Below are 23496 nucleotides of genomic sequence, written 5' to 3'. Positions count from 1 at the left end.
GGTGTGTGCAGAGAACAGCAAGTGTGTGGTGGGGAAAACACAACAGAGTACACAATACCCAATTTCAACAGCTATCAACCATGTCCAGTCTTCTGTCCCCTATAACTTCCCACATTTCCAAATCTCCATCCCCTGGGTTATCTTGTAGCAAATCCCAAGCGTCATATTATTGACCTGTAAATATTTCAATTAGATGAGTAAAATATGAGGATTTCATTTTTCAGATGATGCCATCATCATCTCCCCACAAAATTAGCCATAATCTTTTCATATTATTAGCTATCCAGTCAGTGTTTGTACTTCCCCAGTTGTCTTTAAATATTTTTGTTTGTTTGTTTTTGTTGTTCACAGTTTGAATTGGGATCCAAACAAGGGTTAGTGTTATCCTATACTTGGGTTGGGTGTTTCTTTTACTCTATATCCTCTCCGTCTGTTGTATTTTCTTGCAATTATTTCGTCGTTTTTAACAGACCAGGCTTTTGTCCTGATTTCCCTTTCTTGGCATTTAGCATGTTCTCTCTCTTCTATTTCTTGTAAATTGGCAATGAGATTCAGTGGCTTGATCAGATTCAGGCTAGATTTTGGGAGTGAAAGACTGCTTCATAGTCCTGACCCTAACTCTGAGTGGTGTTGTGTCCTTCTGTCAGGAAATACATAATGTCTGGTTGTTTATCTTTTTTGTGATGTTTGAATTGTTATTGTGACTTTGTATGTTGAATCTTCTCCATCTTTCCTATTTATCGCTTTATCTAGAATACATTTTCAATCGCTTCATTTTTTTAATTTAAAAAAATTTCCTCTTTCCCATCTTCATTTTAAGAAAACTTAAGGGAGTTCCATGATGCCCTAGTGGTTAGGATTCGGCACTTTCACTGCCATGGCCCAAATTCATTCCCTGGTCAGGGAACTGAAATTCTACAAGCCACGCGGTGTGGCCAAAAATTTAAAAGAATGAAAATAAATTTAGGAACTTCCCTGGGGGCACAGTGGTTAATAATCCACCTGCCAATGCAGGGGACATGGATTCGAACCCTGGTCCAGGAAGATCCCACATGCCATGGAGCAACTAAGCCCGTGTGCCACAACTAATGAGCCCGCGTGCCACAACTACTGAAGGCTGAGCGCCTAGAGCCTGTGCTCCTCAACAAGAAAAGCCACCACAATGAGAAGCCCGCACACCACAATGAAGAGTAGCCCCCACTTGCTGCAGCTAGAGAAAGCCCACACGCAGCAACGAAGACCCAAAGCAGCCATAAATAAATAAATAAATATTTTTTAAAGAAAAAAAGTTTAAAAAAACTTTTTTAAAAAATAATAAAACTTAAGGCATTATCTATTGCACTTATTTGCTTTTGTGTATTGCCAGTTTAGTTTTTATTTCAGAAATTTTGTTTTGTTTTGTTTTACTTTGCTTTCCTGAATTCTTTCATTTCTTCATTAAGCTTTTCTTTTACTAAGTCACCTAATCTCTAAGTATTTCTGAGTTCTTTGTTTTTCATAACTTCTATCATTCTCTTAATTTTTCTTAGCTCATTTAAAATCTGTTTTGTTGGCACTTCTTTTTCAGTTACTGCCATTCTCCCCAGTGTGAGGCTTGTTCTGGTGGCTTCAGTTTATTAGTTATGAGTTTATAGGGACCAGCCCCCAGACCACTCCAGTGCTGTCAGAACTTCCCCACGGATTTTTCAAAAATATATGTTGAGTGGGAGTTCTTCTCACCCTGCCCTGGACGGTGCCCCTGGAGCATCTAGGTCATCCCTCAGGTGCCCAGGGCTGAGCAGCAGCATCATTTCCTGTTCCCAGCGAGCCCCTTGGATCCCCACTGTGGTGGTGCATCCAGTGAGCAGCTTTCTTGGGGATCAAGATGCGATGTGGCTGACAGGGTCTTGGTGCTCCAGCTGGGTGTCAGGCCTGAGCCGCTGAGGTGGGAGAGCCGAGTTTAGGACATTGGACCACCAGAGACCTCCTGGCTCCAGGTAATATCAATTGGCGAGAGCTCTCCTAGAGATCTCCATCTCAAAGCTAAGACCCACCTCCACTCAACAACCAGCAAGCTCCAATGCTGGACACCCTATGCCAAACAACTAGAAAGACAGGAACACAGCCCCACCCATTAGCAGAGAGGCTGCCTAAACTCATACTAAGTTCACGGACACCCCAAAACACACCACCGGACACGGTCCTGCCCACCAGAAAGACAAGATCCAGCTTCATCCACCAGAACACAGGCACCAGTCCCCTCCACCAGGAAGCCTATACAACCCATTGAACCAAGCTTACCCAGTGGGGGCAGACACCAAAAACAACGGGAACTACGAACGTGCAGCCTGTGAAAAGAAAACCCCAAACACGGTAAGTTAAGCAAAATGAGAAGACAGAGAAATATGCAGCAGATGAAGGAGCAAGGTAAAAACCCACCAGACCAAACAAATGAAGAGGAAATAGGCAGTCTATCTGAAAAAAGAATTCAGAGTAATGATAGTAAAGATATCCAAAATCTTGGAAATAGAATGGAGAAAATACAAGAAACGTTTAACAAGGACCTAGAAGAACTAAAGAGCAAACAACAATGATGGACAACACAATAACTGAAATTAAAAATACTCTAGAAGGAATCAATAGCAGAATAACTGAGGCAGAAGAAAGGATAAGTGAGCTGGAAGATAAAATGGTGGAAATAACTGCCAGGGAGCAGAATAAAGAAAAAAGAATGAAAAGAATTGAGGACAGTCTCAGAGACCTCTGGGACAACATTAAACACACCAACATTTGAATTATAGGGGTCCCAGAAGAAGAAGAGAAAAAGAAAGGGTCTGAGAAAATATTTGAAGACATTATAGTCAAAAACTTCCTTAACATGGGAAAGGAAATAGTCAATCAAGTCCAGGAAGTGCAGAGAGTCCCATACAGGATAAACCCAAAGAGAAACAGGCCAAGACACATATTAATCAAACTATCAAAAATTAAATACAAAGAAAAAATATTAAAAGCAGCAAGGGAAAAGCAACAAATAACATACAAGGGAATCCCCATAAGGTTAACAGCTGATCTTTCAGCAGAAATTCTGCAAGCCAGAAGGGAGTGGCAGGACATATTCAAAGTGATGAAAGGGAAAAACCTACAACCAAGATTACTCTACCCAGCAAGGATCTCATTCAGATTTGATGGAGAAATTAAAACCTTTACAGACAAGCAAAAGCAAAGAGAATTCAGCACCACCAAACCAGCTTTACAACAAATGCTAAAGGAACTTCTCTAGGCAGGAAACACAAGAGAAGGAAAAGACCTACCATTACAAACCCAAAACAATTAAGGAAATGGTAATAGGAACATACATATCGATAATTACCTTAAATGTAAGTGGATTAAATGCTCCAACCAAAACACAGAGACTGGCTGAATGGATACAAAAACTAGACCCATATATATACTGTCTACAAGAGACCCACTTCAGACCTAGGGACACAGACAGACTGAAAGTGAGGGGATGGAAAAAGATATTCCATGCAAATGGAAATCAGAAGAAAGCTGGAATAGCAATTCTCATATCAAACAAAATAGACTTTTAAATAAAGATTATTACAAGAGACAAAGACACTACATAATGATCAAGGGATCAATCCAAGAAGATATAACTATTGTAAATATCTGTGCACCCAATGTAGGGGCCCTCCATACATAAAGCAAATGCTAACAGCCATAAAAGGGGAAATCGACAGTAACACAGTAATAGTAGGGGACTTTAATACCCCACTTTCACCAATGGAGAGAAAAACCAAAATGAAAATAAATAAGAAAACACAAGCTTTAAATGATACTTTAAACAAGATGGACTTAATTGATATTTATAGGACATTCCATCCAAAAACAACAATACACTTTCTTCTCAAGTGCTCATGAAACATTCTCCAGGATAGATCATATCTTGGGTCACAAATCAAGCCTTGGTAAATTTAAGAAAACTGAAATCATGTCAAGTATCTTTTCTGACCCCAATGCTATGAGACTAGATATCAATTACAGGAAAAAAAAACTGTAAAAAATACAAACACATGGAGGCTAAATAATACGCTACTAAATAACCAAGAGGTGACTGAAGAAATCAGAGAGGAAATAAAAAAATACCTAGAAACAAATGACAATGAAAACACAACGGCCCAAAACCTATGGGATGCAGCAAAAGCAGTTCTAAGAGGGAACAATACAATCCTACTGCAAGAAACAAGAAAAATCTCAAATAAACAACCTAACCTTACACCTAAAGCAATTAGAGAAAGAAGAACAAAAAAGCCCCAAAGTTAGCAGAAGGAAAGAATTCATAAAGATCAGATCAGAAGTAAATGAAAAAGAAATGAAGGAAATGATAGCAAAGATCAATAAAACTAAAAGCTGGTTCTTTGCAAAGATAAACAAAATTGATAAACCATTAGCCAGACTCATCAAGAAAAAAAGGGAGAAGACTCAAATCAACAGAATTACAAAAAAAGAAAACTGGCCAATATCACTGAGCAAAATACTAACAAACAGAATCCAGCAGCACATTAAAAGGATCATACACCATGATCATTCCTGGGGTTTATCCCAGGAATGCAAGGACTTTTCAATATATGCAAATCAATCCATGTGATACACCATATTAACAAATTGAAGGATAAAAACCATATGATAATCTCAATAGATGCAGAAAAAGCTTTTGACAAAATTCAACACCCGTTGATGATAAAAACTCTCCAGAAAGTAAGCATAGAGGGAACTTACCTCAATATAATAAAGGCCATATATGACAAACCCACAGCCAACATTGTTCTCAGTGGTTAAAAACTGAAACCATTTCCACTAAGATCAGGAACAAGACAAGGTTACCCATTCTCACCACTATTATTCAACATAGTTTTGGAAGTCCAAGCCATGGCAATCAGAGAAGAAAAAGAAAAGGAATACAAATTGGAAAAGAAGAAGTAAGACTGTCTCTGTTTGCAGATGACATGATACTATACATAAAGAATCCTAAAGATGCCACCAGAAAACTACTAGAGCTAATCAATGAATTTGGTAAAGTAGCAGGATACAAAATTAATGCACAGAAATATCTTGCATTCCTATACACTAATGATGAAAAATCTGAAAGAGAAATTAAGGAAATACTCCCATTTACCACTGCAACAAAAAGAATAAAATACCTAGGAACAAACCTACCTAGGGAGACAAAAGACCTGTATGCAGAAAACTATAAGACACTGATGAAAGAAATCAAAGATGATACAAACAGATGGAGAGATATACTATGTTCTTGGATTGGAAGAATCAACATTGTGAAAATGACTATACTACCCAAAGCAATCTACAGATTCAATGCAATCCCTATCAAACTACCAAGGGCATTTTTCACAGAATTAGAACAAAAAATTTTACAATTTGTATGGAAACACAAAAGATCCTTAATAGCCAAAGCAATCTTGAGAAAGAAAAATGGAGCTGGAAGAATCAGGCTCCCTGACTTCAGACTATACTACAAAGCTACAGTACTCAAGAGCGTATGGTACTGGCACAAAAACAGAAATATAGATCAATGGAACAGGAGAGAAAGCCCAGAGATAAACCCACGCACATATGGTCACCTTATCTTTGATAAAGGAGACAAGGATATACAATGGGGAAAAGAAAGCCTCTTCAATAAGTGGTGCTGGGAAAACTGGACAGCTCCATGTAAAAGAATGAAATTAGAACACTCCCTAACACCATACACAAAAATAAATTCAAAATGGATTAAAGACCTAAATGTAAGGCCAGACACTATAAAACTCTTAGAGGAAAACATAGGCAGAACACTCTATGACATAAATCACAGCAAGATCCTTTTTGACCCACCTCCTAGAGAAATGGAAATAAAAACAAAAATAAACACATGGGACCTAATGAAACTTAAAAGCTTTTGCACAGCAAAGGAAACCATAAACAAGACCAAAAGACAACCCTCAGAATGGGAGAAAATATTTGCAAATGAAGCAACTGACAAAGGATTAATCTCCAAAATATACAAGCAGCTCATGCAGCTCAATAGCAAAAAAACAAACAACCCAGTCCAAAAATGGGCGGAAAACCTAAATAGACATTTCTCCAAAGAAGACATACAGATGGCTAACAAAGGCGTTAGGATGCTCAACATCACTAATCATTAGAGAAATGCAAATCAAAACTACAATGAGGTATCACCTCACACCAGTCAGAATGGCCATTAGCAAATAATCTACAAACAATAAGTGCTGGAGGGCTTCCCTGGTGGCGCAGTGGTTGAGAGTCCGCCTGCCGATGCAGGGGACACGGGTTCGTGCCCCGGTCCAGGAAGATCCCACATGCCGCGGAGCGGCTGGGCCCGTGAGCCATGGCCGCTGAGCCTGCGCGTCCAGAGCCTGTTCTCTGCAACAGGAGAGGCCACAACAGTGAGAAGCCCGCATACCGCAAAAAAAAAAAAAAAGCCCCCAAACAATAAGTGCTGGAGAGGGTGTGGAGAAAAGGGAACCCTCTTGCACTGTTGGTGGGAATGTAAATTGATACAGCCACTATGGAGAACAGTATGGAGGTTCCTTAAAAAACTAAAAACAGAACTACCATATGACCCAGCAGTCCCACTACTGGGCATATACCCTGAGAAAACCATAATTCAAAAAGAGATATGTATCACAATGTTCACTGCAGTACTGTTTACAATAGCCAGGACATGGAAGCAACCTAAGTGTCCATCGACAGATGAATGGATAAAGAAGATTGGCACATATATACAATGGAATATTACTCAGCCATAAAAAGAAATGAAATTGAGTTATTTGTAGTGAGGTGGCTGGACCTTGAGTCTGTCATACAGAGTGAAGTAAGTCAGAAAGAGAAAACAAATACCATATGCTAACACATACATGGAATAATTTTTTTAAAAAGGTTCTGAAGAACCAAGGGGCAGACAGGAATAAAGATGCAGAATTAGAGAATGGACTTGAGGATACAGGGAGGGGGAAGGTTAAGCTGGGACAAAGTGAGAGAGTGGCATTGACACATATACACTACCAGATGTAAAATAGCTGGTGGGAAGCAGCCGCATACCACAGGGAGATCAGCTCGGTGCTCTGTGACCACCTAGAGGGGTGGGATAGGGAAGGTGGGAGAGAGACGCAAGAGGGAGGGGATATGGGGATATATCTATACGTATAGCTGATTCACTTTGTTATACAGCAGCGACTAACGCAACAATGTAAAGCAATTATACTCCAATAAAGATGTTTTTTAAAAAGTAAATTTTAAGTCAAAAAATGTTGATAAGAACCCTTAATTTTGGAACATTAGAGCTTTGAAAAGGCAAGTAGAATGAAATAATCTGGCTCGGTCAGTGTTGGCAGACATGGTTACATGAAGTCATGACGGCTGACTTGGGCAGCAAGTAGCCAGAGTGCCTACAGACTTCCTGTCAACCCAAGTTCCATATCTGCCAACATAGGAAACGTCCCATGCATCAAACAAAAAAGCGATGATACTGGCTGCTTTAGTAAATATAAATCTTTTAGACTACTATGATTTAAAGATGCCAGAAAATATATTTAGTGTGATGTGATCTAAGATTACAGTTTTATTTAAAGGCAGAGTCCTTGTTTTTTGTAAAGCACACTTCAAAATGTTAAAGTAACTTCAGAAAGCAGTCACTTAGGATTCAGACTTACATCTTAATTTATCAGCCTCCCCATCCTTTTATAACTCCTCTCCATGTCTAAAATACTCTGGTACTAAAATGTATTTAGCAAATATCACTTTATTTTACTTTTTAAATAATAGTAGGACATACTCTTATAGGGCTCTTTTTTTTTTTTAATTTGGTTGCACCAGGTCTTAGTTGCGGCAGGTGGGCTCCTTAGTTGCAGCTTGCCAGCTCCTTAGCTGTGGCTCACGGGCTTCTTAGTTGCAGCATGCATGTGGGATCTAGATCCCTGACCAGGGATTGAACCCGGGCCCCCTGCTTTGGGAGCGCGGAGTCTTATCCACTGTGCCACCAGGGAAGTCCCCATCACTTTTATTTTTTGAAAAACACCTGCATATGTGTCCCATGGATACTTACAGTGATTTTTCTCCCAGTTTTCAGACGAGAAAAGTAACACTTAAGGAGTGATGTGGCCTCCCAGGCTCACGGGCAGCCTTCTACCACCACTCTTTTCACACATCACAGTGCAGCACACGAGCTTCTCACAGGGTTTCCTCACCTCAGGGTGACTGCACAGAATGTCCGGTATCTTCGCCCTCGCGTACACTGCCCACCAGCCGCTGTGTGCTCAGGCGGCTCCACCGCTCCTCCTTCACTCGAGAGATTTTTTTCCTGACACCCCGATGCAGGTTAGGGGTGGCCTGGGAGGCAGCCCAGCAGGAGGGTGGAGGAGGAGAGGCTTGGAAAGAGTGGACACGGGGACATGTGTGGTTGAAAAGAGAGGTGTGTGGGGCAGAGAGAGGCTCCAGAGCAGGGAGAAAAGTAGGGAAGAGAAGACAAGGGTGTGGCTTAGGATTCTGACTTCCATCTCTTTCAACATTTTTGAGAGAGTTACTTTGGGATGGATTCCCCATGGAGATTGGCTGTGTGGGACCCGGTTTGTGGGGGCCACTCTTATCAAAGGTTCAGCATTCTTTAGGAGTGAGGGAGCATCACTTTGGTACTTAGGTCTGTGATTTGAGGGGATGGTAGTACCACAATTATTAATTTGAACCTTGAGAACCTTGTTAAAGCAGGGAAAAGTATAACTATTCATTTTTCTTAGAATGATTAAATGATCTTTTTCTCTGTAGTTGCTGGTTTTGTAGGGCTAGATCCCAGAATTGCTGCATGGCTTATAGACCCTACTGATGCTGCACCCTCTTTTGAAGATTTAGTGGCAAAATACTTTGGAAACTCCATCACAGTTAAGGTGAACAGCACATATGGAAATTCCTCAAGAAAGACTGTGGTGAGTTGTTTTAAGATAAGGTTTATCAACCTTAATACAACCCAAATTTTCCTCTAGGAACTTCTACTTCATAGACAGTCCAGTAGTAAAAAGAATATTGCTGTCATTCATTTTTACTTATTCAGCAGAAATGCTGTTTACCCTGATATTTCTGGTAGAGGATACTGAATAAAGATGGGTGATTTCTGTCAACTGTTCCTGGGAGGTGCCATTCACAGTGTGATTCTTCTAAATGGATTCTTTGTGTCAGAGAGTCGCCAGCTCTGTGAGCAGAGAGCTGCTTGTTTATAAATTCTTCATGCTGGTGACACAGCTGCTGTGGCCGAGGACTGGGAAGGCCTCTCCTCAGTCCCAGCGGGGAGAATCGTAAGACTGCCCAGGTCTGTCTCTCTGAGCCCCCTCTTTCAAGATGCACCCAGTTGTTAGGAACCACTGTCTGGAGAAGCACGGGTGCTTGCAGCTCCAGAACCTGCCTGGAGCCCAGCGAGAGGGAGACTTGACATGGCCACACAGCAGGGCCAGAGGAGGCGTCCCAGCGGGAGCAGCACCGGCCACCATCAGGCCACTCTGTTCAGACTTCCTGGGTGTGAGTTAACAGGCACATGTTTACAAGCACAACTAGAAGGCCACGCAGGAGGCCACGTGAGCCTGCCCTGCGCGCCTGGGCTGAGCTGGGGCTGGTCGCTGCTTGGGGTGCTTGATCCTACAGACCCGCAGCTGGGGAGGGATCTGTGTCAGACAGGGGCTTGAGGTTGGAAATACAGAAACTCATTCTCCCTTAATTCAAAAAGAGATTTGTCAGAGGAATGTTGGGTAGCTCAGAGCCTCAGAGGAAAAGCAGAACCAAGCTTTGGGAAGACAGGCGTCAGGCGGGTCTGGGGACCCAGGCAGCAGGAGCCCACGGGCTGGGGGCCAGCAATGAGCAGTGATCATTTTCTCTACACGTCACTTTTGTCCAAGATTCAAAGTTTTAGCACTTAGACTCTCCTTTCCACGACTGTGTCACATGTCCGCCCCTCGGCAGGGCAGGCAGGGCGTGGAGATTGGCAGTCTCCCCAGATCCATGCTGCTGGAGTGGGAACTTCCCCAGACACAAGCCGAGATATCATTGCTGAAGGAGGGAGCTGTCTGCCTCTGTTAGCCCAGGTTTACAGAGGAGAACCCAGGTGCAGAAGGGTTCATGTACACGCACCTTGCCAAAGGTCATGGTTCAGTTCAGAGTTTGGATTTCTGACTCTAAAGTATAGTTTCTTTCCAGTATACACACGTGCAAGTTAGGGATGGGAGTGGCTGCACGGAACAAAGCACCAGCTCCAGCGGGTGTGTTTTCTCCCTGGCGAGAAGTCAGAGCCCCTCACCCAGGCCGAGCAGCTGCTCCCAGAGCTGTGCGACTCAGTCGCTCCCCAAGCACCGTTGCTTTATGGTCCCACCGGGAAGCTTCGCCCGAGGCCCTCCTCCACACGCCAGGCGGGAAGGAGGCTGCCTGGGATGAACTTCTGCTGGTATCTTGTTAAACAGGCCAGCAATGCGTCTGCTGGAGGTGGAAGGCAGCCGGCTGCTCCGCAGGGTCTCCTGCTGCCCTGGAGCAGTGGTATGAAAGGAGGGGAAAGGAAAGCGCGGTCCCGGTCAAGGAGCAGCAGGGAAGCAGTGAGGACTCATGAGAGTGTGGCTCCTGTCGGGGAGGCCGGAGACCTCGGATGGCGAGAAGGAAGATGAGACCGTGGGGAGACGAGCTGCGGCCGGGCTGAGCCGCGAGAGGCCAGAGCTCCGCCACCGAGCGCGAGCCGTCCCAGGGAAGCCTCGCGGCTCAGCGCTGCCCTCGGGGAGGCGCGTTCAGGCAGCAGGGCGGTGGCCGTCTGCCGACGCGTTCACGTGGACGTGCTCGTGGTGCCTCCCAGCTAGTGGTTCCCGGGAGAGCCAAGACCCGGGATGGCGGCAAGACAAACGCGGGGTGCACAGCCAGCCGCCGATCATCGTGGCGTGGGTGGTGGTGTGTGTGTCTCTAAACTGAGGCCGGGCGCCTGGAGTCTGGGGGGCCGTGTGGCAGCGGGAGGGGTGCAGTGGGGACGCAGGGCTCCGCGCAGGGGGGCAGAATTCGACTGACCGTCGGGGCCGCGGCTCACCACCGCCCTCTTGGTCAGCTGGACACAGACCCTGTTGGCCCACCTCCCAGGGTCTCTGTGTGTGTCTGGGACGGGGACCGGCGGTGAGTGTGGGCGAGGCACTGGCTCCCAGACGCCCACGGTGGGTAGAGGGGCAAGCCGAGGGGCCAGGTCTGTCTCTACCACCATGCGATCTTTGCACCTTGGGCACTTAGCTTCTTTGTGGGTCATTTCCTGTAAAATGAGGAAAACTGGGTTGGGGAGAAAGTAAGAAAGCAATAGGTAGCTTGAATTTGCCTGAAGAGTATCTTCCGAAGTGTGGGGACTGCTCTGCTTGAGGCAATGGGTGGTGGCAGCAGACGTGTGCTCTCTGCCGAGCAAACACTGCCGCCTCCTAGACTGTGATGACCGTTGCTGCCAAATGCGCTAATGTTTAATTCTTTTGATCTTTTAAAGAATCAGAATGTACGTGCGAACCTGAGGGTGCTCTACAGACTTACGATGGGCCTTTGTTCCCAGCTCAAGGCAAGGCATTTCATTGTGACTTCACTGTCCAAGGGCTGTCTTTCATTCACAGCCATGCTCACAGGAAACAGTACCCTCAGTGTCTTTGTGCAGGAAACGGGGTTCTGAGGCCAAGTGAACCTGCGCAGCACTCATAGAAGGGCAGTCCAGATGATAAGACCTGAAATTTTTAAAATGTTTTCTATAGGTTGACAACAGTTGTAACATTTTTTTAAAGACTCAATTCAATTGGAATGTTTCTAACTCTGCAGTTAACATAAAAGCTAAGAGTTTATTTCAGTTAGTAGTGATGGACACAGCTCCACTCAGAGTCTTATTGGGAAGCAGAGGTCATTTGAAGGACCTGTCAAGAAGGGTTGAATGAAGGGACTGTGAACCACAGCAAGGGCAGGAGCCAGGGGGCCAGAAGAGATGGAGAAACCTGCAGGGGCAGGCACTGGCTGGAAGCTTTTCCACCCCTGGGCTCAAAGGGCGGGCTGTTACAGGGACCCTGGGAAAGCAGTGGCCCTGCAGGGGGCTGCTGGCCAGGAGCTGGGTGCCAGAAGTGGTGGATGCAGGCCAAGGACTGGGGCCAGAAGTGCACTGTGGGCTGGCGCAGGGGAAACCCGCTTCCCTCTCCTCCTGCCCCTGAATGGGCATAACCAGCCCGAGGGCAGAGAAGGAGCCTGGCTGATGTGGCCTGGAGGGCATCTACCCTTCTTCCAGGGCCAAGAGCAGGACAGAGGATGGGTCCTAGGGGCAGCCGAGAAGGTGAGGGCACAGCAGAAGAACAGACGAGGCAGAGGGCTCTCAGATGGAAACCCTGATAAAGAGCGTGGGAGGTGATCCGAGTAGACGAAGGTGGTGCACTTCTCCCCACATTAATTTATAAAGTCTGTGCAAAATCGATGAAAATTCTAGTTACATTTTTGGGAATTCAGAAAACCTATTTTGAAATTAAAATGGGAGACTAAAAGTCCACAAATACCTAAATCACACTTAAAAATGAGAAAGATTAAAGAAAAGTGGGAGTGGGACTTGTCCTACCAGGTATTTCTGAATATCTCTACTAGGGCTTGGTAATAAAATAGGATACTTGACAAAAATAGGAGTTTTATTAGGAAGGAGGATAGGGGAACCAACCATGCCCACCAGAGGAGTTGCTCAATGAAATTAAGTAGGCTGTTCAGCAAATGCATGTAGAAATAATAGTTTAAAAGTAACACTGATGTCATTTCTTCCTACGAAACAGGTTTATGGTTTATGGCAACTGTTTTGTACTTTGGAGCTTCCTCTGATACCAATTTTGGCAGGTAAGGTACCCTAAAGATGATGCCCAGTCATCCTTCTAGAGAGTTCTTTGTACCTTTTGGGAAGACTGTTTTCTCTCGACTTAGTTTGGGGCGGGCAGTGCATCATATGGGCACCGAAGAGGTAGTGAGCCCTTAACTTTCCCTTTCTCTAACAAGAGGGATTGGACCACATCACCTCTTGGTCTAGAAGGACTCTAAGGTTCTAACATCTGGGTCACGTGGTATCGCTTCTGTACTGCCTGTTCTGCAGGTGTCCTGCCGGACTCCCACAGCCCTGAGAGCAGTGGTGGGGGGAGGAGGCCTGTCTGGATGTTTTCCAGGTCAGCACTTGTCCTGGTCCTGGTGTGATGGACCCTTCTGCTTTGTGAGAACGCCCTGCAAGCACTGTTGCAGGCTCTGCTCTGCCTTTGCTCTTAGCCCCTGACCCGCCCTGTCCTGCTGGGCACCTGGGAGAGCAGAGCCTCAACCAGCGTGGCATCTGAGCGGCCGGGGGTGACTCTCCATCCAGAGTGTCCCCATGCCCACTGCCACCATTGCTGGGCTCCAGTACTGACCCTCATGGACACTGCCGAGCTCGCAGTGTCATCTTGGTCCTCATCGGGGGGTCAGGCTTGCTCCTGGCACCGCAGTCTTTCTCAGAAATGATTTGTTGCTGCAGTACAGATTTTTATCTGCTTTGGTTTTGAATCACAGTGATGGAAAGCCACAGCATTCAGGTGAACAAGGAAGAGATGAAGAGGACTTCAGCACTTCTTGGGGTACATTCTTCTGTCAGACTGTTTGCATGTGTTAGCTCTCTCCTGTCTGATGAGTCGGTCCCCTTGGCAGTTCTAGGGTGACTTTCCTTTTCTTCCCTTCCTTGTTTGCCCCAGACTGATGTTGGCACTGTTCCTCCTATCTCTGACTCCTGCAGGGGAGTACCACGCTTTGAAAGGATTGAAACAAGCGTCACATCTGGGTGCTCTCCATGTGGATGTGTGCATGGTTTAATGGATACCCACTGACCTTCTCCAAACTTAGATTCTTGCAAGGACATTGCCCCTTGTAGTTGGTGACGTTTCTTGGATTCTTTAAAGAAGCAAAATCAAAGTTTTCTAACTGTGAAAAATAAAAAATACAGAGCGATGCATAAAGATGCATGAAAAAGATACATTAAATGTTCCACTTAAGTTATTTTAAAGGAAACTCTGGTATAACCATCACTTAGGTCAAAGCAGAGAATTTCCAGAAGCCCTGCTTGCCCTCCCCTATCAGAACCCTCGTCCTGCTGCCAAAAGCAACCCCCGTCCTGACTTTTATAGTCGTTACGTTGTTGGTTTCCTTTACAGTTTTCCACTTCAAAACCTAAACAATATAGTCGTCTCTCCTTTTGAAGGAGCTGTAAGTTAACAGTTGTGTCTGACCTCTCTCACTCAGCCCCTGTGTCTCAGCTTCTAGTCCATGTCCTTTGGTGCCTTGTCCTCCATTGAAGGACTCCATCCCACTGTTGATGGCATCAGGGTCATTTCCAGTTTTCAGGCATTACAACTGTGCTGCACCCCTGAGCACATCTCCTGGGCCCGTGGGCACATGCTTCTTGGGGTACAAGGCAGGGTGGGCTGCTGGTGCAGCTTTATCAGACAACACCGAATTGCTTTCCAAAGTCACAGCTGCCAGAAGTGCACACGGGGTTCTGTCTTTGCGCATGCTCCCTCGCACGGGTCCACCAGCCTCTTAGTAGAGCCATTTTGGTGAGGACGTAATGGTATCTTGTTATGATGTTGGTTTCTATTGTCCTGATTACTGAGGAGGTTGAATAGCTTTTACTTCATCGTTGGCTATTAGGAGTTTCTCTTTGGTAAAGGATCTGCTCAAAATTTTTACCCTTTTTTTTTTTTTTTTTGCGGTACACGGGCCTCTCACTGTTGTGGCCTCTCCCGCTGTGGAGCACAGGCTCCGGATGCGCAGGCTCAGCAGCCATGGCTCACAGGCCCAGCCGCTCCGCGGCGTGTGAGATCTTCCCAGACCGGGGCACGAACCCGTGTCCCCTGCATCGACAGGTAGACTCTCAACCACTGCGCCACCAGGGAAGCCCTTTACCCATTTTTATATTGAGGTTTTTGTCTATCGCTTTCTGATTTTTAGGACATCTTGATATATTCTGGCTACAAGCCAGTTACATATACCTTTGCCCTCTCTGTTTTACCTTTTTATTCTCCTAATGGGGTCTTTGACCAACAGAAGTTCTTAACTTTTAATGTAGTGCACAATTTATCAATCTTTTTCTTTATGGTCAGTGCTTTTTGCATCTTGTTTAAGAAAGCTTTCCTTACTTCAAGCTCATGAAATACTCTCATGTGTTATGTTTGAAGCTATTTTCATTAGCCTTCACACTTAGGTTTATAAACCTGCAACTGATTTTTTCTTTTTATGTAATTTTTTTATTGAGAAAGAAATTACACACAATTAATAGTGCAAATCTTTTAAAATTTATTGTGATAAAGTACACTTTACATAAAATTTATCATTGTAACCATTTGTAACTACACAGTTCAGTGGTATTAAGTACATTCATGTTGTGCAGCCATCACCACCATCCGTCTCCATAAATGTTTTCATCTCGTAAAACTAAAACTCTATACCTATTAAACAATGACTCCCCATTCTCCCCCCCATACCCCCACAGCTTCTGGTAAGCACCACTCTTCTTTCTGTCTCTATGATTCTGACTACTCTAAGTGCTTCATATAAGTGGAATCAGACAGTATTTTTCTTTTTGTGACCAGCTCATTTCACTTAGCATAGTGTCCTCAAGGTTCATCCATGTTGTAGCATACTGCAGAATTTCCTTCCCTCTTGAGGCTGAATAATACTCCATTGTAAGGACTTCCCTGGTGGTCCAGTGGTAAAGAATCCGCCCTCCAATGCAGGGGACGCGAGTTCAATCCCTGGTCAGAGAACTAAGATCCCACATGCCACAGGGCAACTAAGCCTGCGCGCCACAACTACTGAGCTCGTGCGCCTCAATGAGAGAGCCTGCATGCTGCAAACTACAGAGCCCACGGGCTCTGGAACCCAAGCCACAACTAAAGAGAGAAAAACCCCATGCCACGGCTAGAGAGAAGCCCGCGCGCTGCAGCGAAGATCCCGTGTGCCGCAACGAAGACCCGATGCAGCCAAATAAATAAATATTAAAAAGAATACTCCATTGTATGTATATACCACAGTTTGATTATCTGTTCATCTGTTGATGGATGCAACCTAGGTTGCTTCCGTATTTTAGCTATTGTGAATATGGGCTATGAAAATGGGTATACAAATATCTCTTTGATATCCTGCTTTCAGTTCTTTTGAACATATAACCTGAAGTGAATTGCTAAATCTTGTGGTAATTCTGTTTTTAATTTTTTGAGGAACTACCATACTTTTTCCACAGCCCCTGTACCATTTTACATTCCCACCAACAGTGCACAAGGGTTCCAATTTTTTCTATATCCTTGCTACCACTTACTGTTTTCTGTTTTCTGATAGTAGCCATCCTAATGTGTATGAGGTGGTATCTCATTGTAGTTTCGATTTGCATTTCACTAATGATTAGTGACGCTGAGAATCTTTTAATGTGTTTATTGGCCATTTGTACGTCTTCTTTGGAAAAAATGTCTATTCAAGTCCTTTGCCCATTTTTGAATTGGGTTTTTTTTTCTTACTGTTGAGTTTTAATTCTCTCTTATTTTGAATATTAATCCCTTATGAAGATAATATGATTTCAAATATTTTCTCCCATGCTATGGGTTGCCTTTTTACTCTGTTGATACTGTCTTTTGATGCACAAAAATTTTTAATTTTCATAAAGTCTAATTTAAAATTTTTTTCTTTTATTACCTGTGCCTTTGGTGGTGTATCCAAGAGGTCATTGCCAAATCCAATGCTGTGAGGCATTTTTCCTCTCTTCTTCTAAGAGTTTTATTATTTTAGGTCTTACATTTAGGTCCTTGATCAATTTTGAGTTAATTTTTGTATATGGTGTTAGGTAAGGGTCCAGCTTCATTTTTCTGCATGTGGACATCCAGTTTTCCCAGCACCATTTATTGAAAAGACTGTCCTTTCTCCACTGAATGGTCTTGGCACCTTTATCAAAATCATTTGACTATATATGCAAGGGTTTATTTCTGGGCTCAGTATTTTATTCCCTTGGTCTGTATGTCTGTCTTAACGCCAATATCACACTATTTTTTATTACTGTAGTTTTGCAGTAAGTTTTGAAAGCAGGAAGTGTGGGTCCTGCAGTTTTGTTCTTCTTTTTCAAGATTGTTTTGGCTACTTGGTGTCCCTTAAGATTCCATATGAATTTTAGGATGGATGTTTTTATTTCTGAAAAAAAAGTGTCTTTAGGATTTTGATAGGGATAGCATTGAATCTGTAGGTCACTTTGACTAGTACTGACATCTTAATATATTGCCTTCCAATTCATGATCATGAGACGTGTTTCCATTTATTTATGTCTTTTTAAATTTCTTTCAGCAGTGTTTTGTAGTTTTCATCATATAAGTCTTTCACCTCCTCGGTTAAGTTAATTCCTAAGTATTTACTCTTTTTGATACTATTGTGAATGGAATTGTTTTTGTAATTTCCATTTCAGATTGTTCATGTGTAGAAATGAAACTGATTTTTGTGTGTTGATGTTGTATCCTGCTATTTTGCTGACTTCAGAAAGTTCTAACGGTTTTTTTTTTGTGGACTCTTTAGAGTTTTGTACATATAAAATCATGTCATCTGCAAACAGGGATAATTTTATTCCTTCCTTTCCAATTTGGATGCCTTTTATTTCTCTGTCTTACCTAATTGCTCTGGCTAGAACTTCCATACCATGTTGAATAGAAGTGGTGAAAGCAAACATCCTTGCCTTAGAGGAAACATTTTCAGCTTTTTACTACTGAGTATGATGCTTGCTGTGGGTTTTATATTAATGACTTTTGCTATATGGAGGTAGTTTTGTTCCATTTCTAGTTTTTCTGAGTGTTTTTATCATAAAAGTGTGTTATATATTGTCAAATGCTTTTTCTGCGTCATTTGAGGTGATCAAGTGTTTTCCCCCATCCATTCTGTTGATGTGGCATATTACATTGATTAATTTTCGTATGTTGAACCATCCTTGCATTCCAGGAACAAATTCCACTTGGTCATGGTGTATAATCCTTTAAATATACTGCTGAATTCTGCTTGCTAAAATTTTATTGAGGAATTTTGCATCAGTGTTCATAAGGGATACTGATCGGTAGGTAGTCTTGTAGTGTGTTTGTCTGGCTTTGGTGTCAGGGTAATGCTGGCCTTATAAAGTGAGTTGGGAAGTGTTTCCTTCTCTTCAATTTTTTTGAAAAATTTTCAGAAGGATTGGACTAGTTCTTTCTTTAAATGTTTGCTGGAATTCACCAGTGAAGCCATTGCATCCAGGGCTTTTCTTTTTTGGGAGAGTTGTGATTACTGATTCAGTCTCCTTACTAGTTACAGGTCTATTCAGTTTTTCTGTTTCTTCATGATTTAGTCTTGGTAGGTTTTATGTTTCTACGAATTTGTCTATTTCATCTAGGTTATCCATTCTGCTGGTGTACAGTTGTTCATAGTTCTCTCTGATAATCCTTTTTATTTCTGTAAAATTGATAGTAATTTCTTTTTTTTTTTTTTTTGGCCTCACCATGAGGCTTGTGGGATTAGTTCCCTGACCAGGGATTGAACCCAGGCCCTTGGCAGTGAAAGTGCAGAGCCTTAAACACTGGACTGCCAGGAAATTCCCTGATAGTAATATTTTTCACTTAAATTTCTGATTTTTGTAATTTGAGCCTTTTCTTTTTTCCTTAGTCTAGCTAGCTAATGGTTTGTCAATTTTGTTGATCTTTTCAAAGAACAAAATTTTGCTTTCATTGATTTTCTTTATTGTTTTTATATTCTCGATTTCATTTAACTCTGCTCTCATGTTTATTATTTCCTTCCTCTGCTATCTTTGGGTTTAGTCTGTTCCTTAAGTTGTGAAGTGAGGTTATTGAGTTCAGATTTTTCTTGTTTTTTAATATAAGGATTTATAGCTATAAATTTCCTCCTTAGCACTGCTTTTGCTGCATCCCATATGCAGGTATGTTGTGGTTTTGTTTTCATTCATCTCTAAGTAATTTCTAAATTTGCTTTTGATTTCTTCTTTGATCTTTTGGTTGTTTAGAAGTGTGTTGTTTAATTTATACAATTTTATGAATTTTTTAGTTTTCCTTTTGTTATTGATTTCTAACTTCAGCTTGCTGTGGTCAGAGAAGATACTTTCTATGATATCTGTCTTTTAAAATCTCTTGAGACTTAATTAGTGGCCTAACATGTAGTCTATTTTGGAAAACATCCCATGTTCACTTGAGAAGAATATCCCATGCGCATGTTATTGTTGGGTAGAGTGTTATGTACATGTCTGTTAGCTCTAGTTGGTTTATCATTGTTTAAGTTCTTATTTCCTTACTTACCTTCTGTTTGGTTGTTCTATCCATTATCATGAGTGAGGTATTCAAGTCCCCAACTATTATTGTAGAACTATCTATTTCTCCCTTCAATTCTGTTAGTTTTTCTTCATATATTTTAATGGTCTGTCATTAGGTATGTAAATGCTTATATTATATCTTCTTGCTGTATTGAAAATATAATGTCATCCTTTGTCTCTTGTAACCAGTTTTTATTTAAGTTCTATTTTGTCCGATATTAATACAGCCATCCCTGCTCTGTTTTCATTAATATTTGAATGGAATATCTTTTTCCATCCTTTCAATTTTGTTTGTCTCTTTGAATTTAAAGTGAGTCTCTTGCAGACAGAATATAGTTGGACCATGTTTTTTTATCCATTCTGCCAATCTCTGTCTTTCAATTGGAGAGTTAATCCATTTATATTTAATTAATTACTGATAAGGAAGGACTTACTTCTATCATTTTGCTATTTGTTTTCTATATGCCTTATAGCTTTTTTGTCCTTCATTTCCTGCATTACTGTCTTCCTTTGTGTTTAGTTGATTTCTTGTAGAAATGTTTAAATTCCTTTCTCATTTCCTTTTGTATATATTCTATAGCTTTTTTCTTTGTGGTTACCATGGGGATGACATCTAACATCCTAAAGTTATAACACTCTAATTTGAATTTATATGAGCTTAACTTCAATGACATACAAAAACTGTGCTCTTTTACAGCTCTGTCCCCCCACTTCCAGTTATTGATGTCACAAAATTACATCTTTATACATTGTGGGTCCCAAAATATAAACTAATAATTTTTTAAAATTATGTAGAAAGGAAGATTTGGAGTCACAAACTAAAGTTATAGTACTACTAGCTTTTATACTCATAATTGTTTTTTTCTTAAATCATATAGAAAACAAAAAGTATAGTTACAAATTGTTATAATACTGGCTTTTATAATTCACATATTTACCTTTATTGAGATCATTATTTCTTCATTTGGCTTTAGGTTACTGTATAGTGTCCTTTCATTTCACCTTGCAGGACTTATTTGAGCATTTCTTCCAGGGCAGGTGTAGTGTTCACATCTCCCTCAGCTTTTGTTTACCTGGGGATGTCTTAATTTCTCTCTCACTCTTGGAGGACAGTTTTGCCAGATAAAGATTTTTGGTTCACAGTTTTTTCTTTTATCACTTTGAATATATTAACCTACTGTCTTCTGGCCTCCAATGTCTCTGATGAGAAATCTGCAGGTAATCTTATTGAGGATCCCTTGTATGTGATGACACTTTTCTCTTGTTGCTTTCAGTATTCTCTTTTGTCATTGTCTTTTGAAAGTTTGATTATATTATGTCTTCATGTTCATCTCTTTGAGTTCATCTTACTTGAAGTTTTTGAGCTTCTTGGATGTTTGTATTCATGTATTTCATCAAATTTGAGGAGTTTTCATCTTCAGTTTTCTAAAGATTCTACCAGAAAACTACTAGAGCTAATCAATGGATTTTGTAAAGTAGCAGGATACAAAATTAATGCACAGAAATCTCTTTCATTCCTATACACTAATGATGAAAATTCTGAAAGAGAAATTAAGGAAACACTCCCATTTACCATTGCAACAAAAAGAATAAAATACCTAGGAATAAACCTACCTAAGGAGACAAAAGACCTGTATGCAGAAAATTATAAGACACTGATGAAAGAAATCAAAGATGACACAAACAGATGGAGAGATATACCATGTTCTTGGATTGGAAGAATCAACATTGTGAAAATGACTATACTACCCAAAGCAATCTACAGATTCAATGCAATCCCTATCAAACTACCAAGGGCATTTTTCACAGAACTAGAACAAAAAATTTTACAATTTGTATGGAAACACAAAAGACCCTTGAATAGCCAAAGCAATCTTCAGAAAGAAAAATGGAGCTGGAAGAATCAGGCTCCCTGACTTCAGACTATAGTACAAAGCTACAGTAATCAAGACAGTATGGTACTAGCACAAAAACAGAAATGTAGATCAATGGAACAGGACAGAAAGCCCAGAGGTAAACCCACGCACATTTGGTCACCTTATCTTTGACAAAGGAGGCAAGAATATACAATGGGGAAAAGACAGCTTCTTCAATAAGTGGTGCTGGGAAAACTGGACAGCTACATGTAAAAGAATGAAATTAGAACACTCCCTAGCACCATACACAAAAATAAATTCAAAATGGATTAAGGCCAGACACTATAAAAGCCTTAGAAGAAAACATAGACAGAACACTCTATGACATAAATCACAGCAAGAAATAGATAGCTAGTGGGAAGGAGCTGCATAGCACAGGGAGGTCAGCTTGGTGCTTTGTGACCACCTAGAAGCGTGGGATAGGGAGGGTGGGAGGGAGGCTCAAGAGGGAGGGCACTTCCCTGGTGGCGCAGTAGTTAAGAATCCGCCTGCCAATGCAGGGGACATGGGTTCAAGCCCTGGTATGGGAAGATCCCACATGCCACAGAGCAACTAAGCCCATGCACTGCAACTACTGAGTCTGCGCTTTAGAGCCCATGAGCCACAGCTACTGAAGCCTGTGTGCCTAGAGTCCGTGCTCCGCAACAAGAGAAGCCACCATGATTAGAAGCCTGTTCACTGCAACAAAGAGTAACCCCCACTCGCACAACTAGAGAAAGCCTGCACACAGCAACAAAGACCCCACACAGCCAAAAATAAACAAACAAATAAATTTATTAAAAAAAGAGGGAGGGCCTGGGGGACATATGGATACATACAGCTGATTCACTTTATTATACAGCAGAAACTAACAGAACATTGTAAAACAGTTATACTCCAATAAAGATGTAAAAAAATTTTTGAGGGGTTTTCAGCTATTATATCTTCAAATAGTCTTGCTATCCTTTTCTTTCTCTTCTCCTTCTGGGGCTCCCACAGTGTGTATATTGGTCTGCTTGATGGTGTCCCACAGGACCCTTAAGCTCTATTCACTTTTCTTCAATATTTTTTTCTTTCTGCTCCTCAGCCTCAATAATTTTCATTATTATCTCTTCAAGTTCACTGATTCTTTCTTCTGCCTGCTCAAATCTGCCTTTGAGCCCTCAAGTGACTTTTTAACTTCAATTATCATACTTTTCAGCTCCAAAAATTTCTTTTTTAGTTTCTTTTTACATTTTCTGTCTATTAATATTTCTATTTTGTCCACCCATTGTTTTCTTGACTTTCTTCACACCTTTCTTTAGTTCTTTGAGCATCTTTAAGTTGGCTGTTTTAGAGGTGTCTGGTATATATCTGCCATTAGGTCTTTTTTTTCAGTGATAGTTTCTGTTGGTTTTTTTTCCTTTGAATATACCATATTTTCCTGTTTCTGTTTGTCTTGTGATATTTTTGTTGAACATTGGACATTTGGATCTAATAATGTGGTAACTCTGGAAATCTCTCCTTTCCCACAGTTTGCTCTTTCTGTGTGTTATTGTTTCTGTTTATTGTTTTGGGTTTTTTTATTTGCTGTGGGTTATCTCTGTGTTGAGGATCAACCTAAAGTATAAACCTAAGGTCTTCACAGTTCTTTTCTGAGCCTTTTCCTTGGCATGTGCAGTCACTTTCTAATTTTCCCCATGTATGTGAAGTTATTTTTGAATGTCCTTGTCTTTAATATCTGGCTTCAAAGGAGAAAAAGCAAAAAATGCAGAGGGGTTAAAAAGGGCACTGGCCCTTTAAGTCCCCTGGAAGTCAATTCAGCTGGAGGGAGAGGGTCTTGCAATAATGGGGGAAGTGCAACAACAATGGCCTGTTCATCTGCGCCTCTGTGATCAGAAGCAGCAATCAGTGATCAGAGCAGAGGCCCCCAATATCTGTACAGGTTTTTTTTTTGCCCCACCGTTTCCTGCAAGCTGTGGTCAGGCTGCTCCAGAAACAGGTGCATGGCCTCCTGGCCTCGGGCCTCCTGTCTGGGGGAGGTGGGGTGGGTAGCTTCTATGGTACTAAGAGCTGAAATTGACCAAAATGAACTGCAGTTTACCATCCAAGGCTTCCCCTGGAAGCCATCAGCAGACTCCAGAGTTCCCAGATGGTTACATCAGAGGGTTCTTCCCCTGCAGTTGTTGTCCAGGTGGGAGATGGAGTCTCACCTCACAGGTGCCTCCTACTCTGCCA

The 23496-nt window shown here is 42.0% G+C and overlaps 1 protein-coding gene across 1 annotated transcript in view; it reads left to right on the top strand.

Moving 5' to 3' along the window:
• The window catches only part of POLN (DNA polymerase nu), a gene marked incomplete at both ends in the record, with an annotated part of 171109 nt that overhangs the window by 26881 nt on the left and 120732 nt on the right, over positions 1–23496 (top strand). The window contains 4 exons of the mRNA XM_079702093.1: positions 8815–8972; positions 11531–11599; positions 12831–12891; positions 13585–13649. Of these exons, the coding sequence (XP_079558219.1) occupies positions 8815–8972; positions 11531–11599; positions 12831–12891; positions 13585–13649 (353 nt within the window). The remainder of the gene's footprint in view (positions 1–8814; positions 8973–11530; positions 11600–12830; positions 12892–13584; positions 13650–23496) is intronic.

This window comes from Hyperoodon ampullatus (assembly GCF_949752795.1).
Source record: "Hyperoodon ampullatus genome assembly, chromosome: 1".
In the NCBI taxonomy this organism is placed as follows: domain Eukaryota; kingdom Metazoa; phylum Chordata; class Mammalia; order Artiodactyla; family Ziphiidae; genus Hyperoodon; species Hyperoodon ampullatus.
The sequence above is the reverse complement of the archived record's forward strand: the minus strand, read 5'-3'. Positions and strand labels throughout refer to the sequence as shown.